This window comes from Cajanus cajan, chromosome 8 (genome assembly GCF_000230855.2).
Source record: "Cajanus cajan strain Asha chromosome 8, NIPB_CcT2T_4, whole genome shotgun sequence".
Taxonomy (NCBI): domain Eukaryota; kingdom Viridiplantae; phylum Streptophyta; class Magnoliopsida; order Fabales; family Fabaceae; genus Cajanus; species Cajanus cajan.
The window spans coordinates 25,605,750-25,613,436 of NC_138524.1; the positions used below are offsets into that span (position 1 = coordinate 25,605,750).

Genomic DNA, 7,687 nt, shown 5'->3' on the forward strand with positions numbered 1-7,687 from the left:
AAAAATGAAAAAAATTATTTTTTTTAAAGGTGAGTCATCCCGTTTAACCCACCAACCCGTGGTAGACCGGACCGATTTCAATTTTTTTGAGCTCACTGATAAATGAGTCGGGTTGTGTTGGCCCACTAAATGGCCAACCCGTGGTGAGCCGGGCCGGGTAACCCATTTTGACAGCTCTAGTTAGAATGGATTGACAGTATAAATATATTTTTACATTATTACCCTAGCTACCATAAATTGTCATATAAAATTGCTGGTTTTTTACTTATTATTTTGTAATTAAGACATATTAAGAATGATTTCTTATTATTTCGATGTTTAAAAATACTTATTTTGATAATTTATAAAAAAATAAAGAAACTCAATAAATATTATGGACAGAGAGAGAAAATTATTATATTAAAAGAGAAAATCTTTTATACTCACCCTACATATTCACTAAACTCATATCTTTTACAAATCCAAGCGGAGTTGATATATACTTAAATAAGGTCAGAGATTCAAATCATGTCTTGTGTATGCAATCGTGCTAAATCTTGGGACTAGCTATCTCACTCCTCTAACTTAACAAGGAGATTAGTCACTGTTATCGGTCCTAGATACTCCAAGTAAAAAAAAAAAAACTCTTATCTTTTACAGGAAACTAGGCTCCACTATTTGGGACGCCAGTGAAGATTTTGTGTTTGAACGTGTTTATCGAGGACGTGATCTCGTACAGACATGATTCAACAATTTCACATGTTTTGTTACATAAAGTTTTCAATACTAATCGAAATTTTCTGTTCAAGTATCATTGTTGTCTGTCCCTCAAAATCTTAAATATGACCCAGACAGCTTGTACGTGTTAGGAAAGGAAACTGTAGAACCTGTCTTACCTTTTGATGATTAAGAAACTTTTTCAAATAAATAATTTCTATCAAAATTAATTTATATCATAAAGTACATACTTTCTAGATATATTATTTAATAAAAAATACTTACATATATTTCAACTATCATTTTATACATTAAAATAATATAAAATAATTTAAATATTTTAATAATTATATATAATTTTATATATTTAATCTAATTAATAATATCATCAAATAGATTGATTAAATTTACATTAAAAAATTTACTTATTTTAAAAGTTAATTTAAATAGATTTATTCTACTAAATAAATTATTTCATATTATATTTCAATAATTTTTAATTAAAAACTCATCTATAAATTTTAAAACCTATTTAATACTTTATTTTATTAATTTAAATTAATAAATAATCATTATAAAAATATTTTATATATTAATTAAATTTTTTATAACGAAATATTCTATAACTTGTTAAGAATATTGTTAAAAAAAAAATCAAACATACAACACAACATCGACATTTTAAAAAATATTGTTAAGAATATAAATAGGAAAAAAAAAAGCTAATAATGTTGCATTGAAAAATTAAAATCACACTTTCTTTTTCTTTTTTAACACAAGATTCGATATGGAAGAAGTGAAGGAGATATAATAAGTCTAAAATATCAGTCATTTCTTCTTGCCACCATTGGTAAAAATAACAATGTTGAGATCGAAAAGAGGCAACTAAAACTCTTGCAAGAACCAGCTTATATTGAACATGATCTCTTTGATGACCAAATACATGCATCTAAATAACAATGTTGGAGTCTAGAAGACTAGAACTAACAAATGAGAAGCCTTTTACATTGCCGTTACACCTACTTTCTTTGTCAAATTCCCAATGACAAAAGGAGTTAAGAGATTTACTCCCAAAAAAATACTGAGACTGCCATGAATAGAAACATGTAGCAAAATGAACTTCAAATGCTCTAAAGAAGGATAGAACTTCAAGAGCTCGCTCCATCTCTAACAGATAAAAAAACAATCTTTTTAACATTCAGCTAGTGTTCAGAGAACAGATTATTGTTGCCTTCGCCGTTTCGAAATAACAGAATTATGCTGAGCATGGTGGGGCTGTTGCGGGAGATTAAAGCATATGTCAGGAACAAACATAGCATTGTCAGATGTATAATGAGGGACTTTTGGCCAATGTAACCCTGAAGCTGTAGGAGGGGAAGGGATTTGAGGAACTGTCCAGGATGAATCTGGAACACGACCCAAGAAGCCGTCGTCGTCCATTTCTTCTTCACTAGACCTCAAAACTGAAGAATCAGAATCACCATGTTTACCACTGTCAGCCTGCAACAATTCAATGGGAGAAGATGAGATCACAATTAGATTGTGGAGCTAAATCAACAGTCAAGCCAAGGCCAAGACCATTGATAAATCTAATTAGTACTCTATTTGCAATAACTGAAATAAATCAACTTGGATACTAATTTAGGTAAACTATACACTTAGATACTAATTTGGATTGCCTGGTAGATTGAGAGATAATTGTGATAGGACAAAAAAAAACAAATCAATCTTGGATTAGCAAGCCTAATTATTAGTGTAAATGAATACACAAAAAACAAACAACTGATTAAGAATACAATCACAATTAAGAGTTTTGATAAATAAAACATTGGAAGACATCTGCATATGACATGTGCATATCTTAAATTAGGCAACATGTCAACTTTCCACATTCTCATCCCAACAATTTCACGTGTCTTGTGGTACTCAAAAGCAACCGAATCTAATCCTTTACAGCTTAGAGTGTTGAGTTTAAAATTTTTTATAGCAAGTTTCAGCAGAAATCCAACTGGACATCCTGTGATCACCAGCATTCTTTGGTCAAAAACAGTGGTATGGGATTTTGCACTTCTCAAAGGTCAGATTTTCTACTGTTAAATTGGTTTGCAGAAAGGAAAAGGTAAAGCAACTACAGGTAAATCTGATTGACGACAAATGAGTAACAAATACAAAAAGAATATATGATAAATACACTAAAATGCTCTAGAAAAGCACTTCAGGTAGACCATTGTTTGGTTGTTTTATGATACTCCTTCCGTTTTTTTTTCATAGTCGTTTAAACTTAAAGTTTTGCACGGCACTTAAGGAAATCATTGATATTTTAGTTTTCAAAAATACTTATTACTTACTTTCCTATTTTACCCTTTTTTTTTTTTACATTTTTGAGACTGTTGAACTACAATCTACCCCATTAATTATTAATACATTGATTACACGTGAACTGTAACCTACTGTATTTAATTATACATGTCCATGAATTAATGGTTATATTGCTTCTATCAAAATTGGTACAAGATGTACTTCCATATTTAGATTAATTAAGATTTTTATTTTAAATGCTCAAGTACTACATATTTGCCCAGTTTATGTTTCTATTTGTTATTTAAAAATTTAGTATTTTCTTTCTTATGTTTTAATTATGTATTCTGTTTTTAATTTGTTTTTATCAATTGGTAATAGTCATAGATAGGAAATTGGCTAATGAAACAATTTGATGTGATTAGGAAAAATTTAACGTGAATATTTTTACGAAAAATAAATATATTAACGTGAATATGCTAGCAAAGTGAATATCATCACAAAACGTGAATATCAACACAAAAGTTTACTGTGAATATTACGAAAAGTTAATATCATTACAAAGAGTTGCATATTTTCTAATAAAAGTTAAAAATGAAGTTAAAGAGTCTCGTAAATAGTTGTCCCTTTTTTTTGTTTTTTTATAGTATTTTGTTGGTAACATATTGCTCTTATAAATGCACATTAACTTTATATGGGTAGTTGGAGAAAAAATAAGTAGACATTAAAAATAAATACACACATTGTTCAGTAAATATGTATTAATTATCAAGGGTAAAAATGGTGAAAAAAATTAATAAATCATTAATTTTAGTAAAATTACAATAAATAAAAAATAACAAATTATGACATAATGACTGTGAAAAAAAAAATGGAGGGAGTAGTAAAGGTCTAGGGAAAAGCATGTACACTTTAATCCATCAATCAACAACACAAATCCCACTATTTAATGCACTAAACAACACAAACAAACAAACAAAAAAAATTATTTTCTGTCACTAAATTTTTTTAAATAGTTATGGAAATTTACCCTCAGAATATTGACCAGCCCTAATCCTATCAAGTTACCCCCCCCCCCCCCCCCCCCCCCAAAAAAAAAAAAAAAAAAAACAAAACAAAAAGGAAAAATAGGAGATGCTGCAGACTACTGTAGCCATGGACACACGTACACAATTTTGTGAGATAGAGTAAAGGGGTGTTCATTTGTATATATTATGAAGAGATGATAAAAATGAATCTTGTTATCAGAGTACTAACTCAGCCATAAACCCCCAAAAAAAAAAAAACAATAGCAACTGTACAAAATGAAATGACCAGGGGACTCTAGGCTACATTGCAACTATAAACATACCTTAGATGATCCATCCATGTAATTATAATACTGACTGAATTCATTTAAGCCAAGAAATTCTTCAATGGGCCATTGTGAGATGTTTCCAGCAGTATAACCCCCACCATAAGACACCCTATTTGGTGGAAACTCCTCGATTCCTCCCATTTGGAGTGGTAACACTTCATTCAAATTTGAATGCGGGGGAAGCGAGGAAACATTTCTGGAGATGGAAGGAGATTTAGCACCAGACATTTTCTCCCCAGATTGTGACTTCACAGAAGATGAAGAAGCACCACGCTCAGTAGCTTCAAGGCCAACTCTTACACCAGTAAGCAAAAACCTCTGATGACCAGAAACACAGGCATTTGCTGTGTGTATAGATACATCACAATTTCTACATAGCAAAGCCCGATCCTCTAAACAGAAGAAATAACCAACCATTTCCTGTAAGGAATAGCACACTTTAGCATCACAAGCTATCCAAAATAATGAAGACTCATAACATATTAACATATGTAACTGCCCCAGAACAAATAACAAAACAAGAAAGTCCTCACTCAGCCACAAATCCAACAACTGATTCAAACCACATATTTGGTTTCCCGAAATTCTCCAAATACAACAAAACACAAATATCTAGACAAGGACAATATTAAAAGGTAAACAAAATCAAAAGGCGTTCTCCCTAAAACAACAGAAGAAACTCAGTTCATCATAAAATCCTCAAAATGTCAAGTTGAAATCAAAGATAAAAGAACCCAGGAAAGTAAATGATTTTTTTCTTTCTCCAAATTTCAAAGTTCCAAAGAGAAAACTCAAATTTGAGACTAGATCTTCCATGAAGAGTTGAGCATCATATCTAAGAACGTCCTAAATAGACACTAATAATTGCACAACAGTCACTTAATCAACTCAACCAAAAAGTGAAACTTAATTGCATCATAAAGCTGAACAACATCAGGTCCACAAAATGCATAGGAAGCTCATATAGTGAAAAAAAGACCCCTGAAGCAGATAAATCAAATTTTAAGCCTTTTTTCAACACCAAATAATACCCACCAATATAATCCCCTAACTGCCAAGACAAAGCACCCTTAATTCCGTCACATACATTTAGCAGCACATCAATGAGAAGTCATCTCCAGAAACACTTTTAGTTCAGAAAAACAAGAAAAAAAATTCATCTATAAACTAAAATTAGTATTACTTTATAGATAAACTAATTTATATTCCATAAGTTTCTCCAAAAAAAATAATTTCACTGGCTTCTCAAAAATCTTATTTTTAACATGCCCACAAGCTCAAACTAACCGAAAAAGTTTATTCCCATTTTTCTTTTCATTTATTTTCTGCTAAAACCTTTAAGGAGAACTTTAACCAATAACAACGATATTCAGAGTGGCCTGATCCAGCCCCATGTTGCATATGCACAAACTCAGCACACAGGTTACAGAAAAACAGAAACAAACGAACGAAAAACAACATTAACAAGCAACGTTACGGTACCTGACATATGTCACACTTGGGCATGTGGGAAGCAGATAGAGAGAGAGGCACTCTCTGGTGCTTGGTGGCGAGCTTGTTAGCGGCGTGAACCTTCTCATCGCATTCCCAGCACAGTGCGGCCTCGTCGGCGCAGCACAGAACCTTGGCCTCGGCGGCTTCACACACGTTGCACTGAATCTTCATGGCAAAGCAGGCTCCGAAAGATGTGTTGTGGAGAAGAAGAATTTGAAGGGTGGAGAGAGAGAGAAAGAGAAGTGTGAGAGAGAAGAGAAGTAAATGAAATGCGGATATTTTTGAAGGCCACGAAGATGGATGCCACGTAGCAAGGGACACCGCCTTGGCTGGCTTGGGACCGGACCGGTTTCCTCAGAATTAGTTGTGTCTAAATAATGTCTCTAACTTGAATAATTAATTACAGCAGGGAAATGTACCCTTAACTTGTGGAAACGGTACCATGTATGTAACATGATATTTGTACGCTCACCACCACCACTTAATTATACATCAACTATATGTTGAACCCTGAGTTTCACATGTAAATATCACATAAAAATTCTATGAAACCCTTGAAAATTTGAAGGGTTTTTGAAACTGTATTTGTTTTTTTTAAAAAAATACATGAATATTTGATGTTTTAAAATAATTTGATAATATTTATTATTTTTAAAATTGTATATATATAATGTTTGAATTTATTAAAGATATCTTTTTATATATAATGAGTCATGATAAATTGAGATTTTTTATGTTTTGTATGTAAATTTTGAGAAAGAAATTGAATGAAAAATTCATAAAACCTTTCTCTACTTCAACAAATAAAATTTATGTGTTTTTTAAGTTATTTTGATTTTTATAAATGATTTAAAATATTTGGGTTAGTATTTAGTGAGAAAAAAGAATAAGTTAATTATTTAAATTATTTGTTTGTCAATAATACATCACTTAGTATAGAGGAAAAAGGTGAAAGTGAAAAGAAAAAAAATGCACTTTTAGTTATTTTATTGGTTTTAAAAATTTATTGTACCAAAACATCTTAATTTAGAAGGGTACTATTGCAACTCCCATTTTTATTGTATTTTTAAAAAATTAAAATTATATTAAATTAATTGAGTTGTCAATTCGTATCTCTATATTTATTCAAAGATATTTAAGAATTATTAATATTTATTAAATTAATTGGTGTTAAGTTTAGTCATTAAACTTGAAGATTTTGAGTTTAAATCTTAAATTTGTAAAAATAATTAATTTTAATATTATTTTTATTATTTAAAAATTTAGGTGTAAAATAGTCTAAAAATTGTGTATACAAAAATAGATAATTATTTTTATATATAGGTATAGATTATTATATTTAATAATTGTTAAAAAATTAAAATAGAAATATATAATAATTATATGCAAGATAAATACATATGTTTGTGACAAATTAAGAGAAAAAAAATTGGTAAGACATTAAATTTTGCTATGATTCTAGTTTTATGAGTCCATTGTCATCAAGGAACAAATGTTTTATCTTTTAGTTTTAAATTTACACTAATTTTGAAATCAACTCAATTATAAAATGTATAGAAGGGTAATTAAAATTAAAAATATAAAAATAATAAACAAAGTTACAAATAAAAAATAAACGATAAATATATAATGCTGAAAATAATATCCTGAAATTTAATAACTAGAAAATACATATTAACTTTTACTTTATAATTGTTTAGTTCTCTTTTTAGATAAATTTATAAATAATTCAATTAAGAAATTTAAAAAAACTTACATAATTCTTATAGTATAAAATTCTTTTGTACATTTAGTAAATATATTTAACTCAAATTCTATTACATATTTTGTATATGAAATTTG

At 29.5% G+C, this 7,687-nt stretch overlaps 1 protein-coding gene across 1 annotated transcript; it reads right to left on the reverse strand.

Annotated features, from left to right (window-relative positions):
• Positions 1 to 1,588: 1,588 nt before the first annotated feature.
• Positions 1,589 to 6,198, reverse strand: LOC109798926 (B-box zinc finger protein 22). The gene is made up of 3 exons (XM_020359362.3): positions 5,834 to 6,198; positions 4,346 to 4,771; positions 1,589 to 2,196 (listed from the first exon to the last, which is right to left on the reverse strand). The coding sequence occupies exons 1-3, from the start codon at positions 6,014 to 6,016 to the stop codon at positions 1,918 to 1,920; spliced, it is 888 nt and encodes a 295-aa protein (XP_020214951.2). The 5' UTR covers positions 6,017 to 6,198; the 3' UTR covers positions 1,589 to 1,917.
• Between the last annotated feature and the right edge of the window lie 1,489 nt (positions 6,199 to 7,687).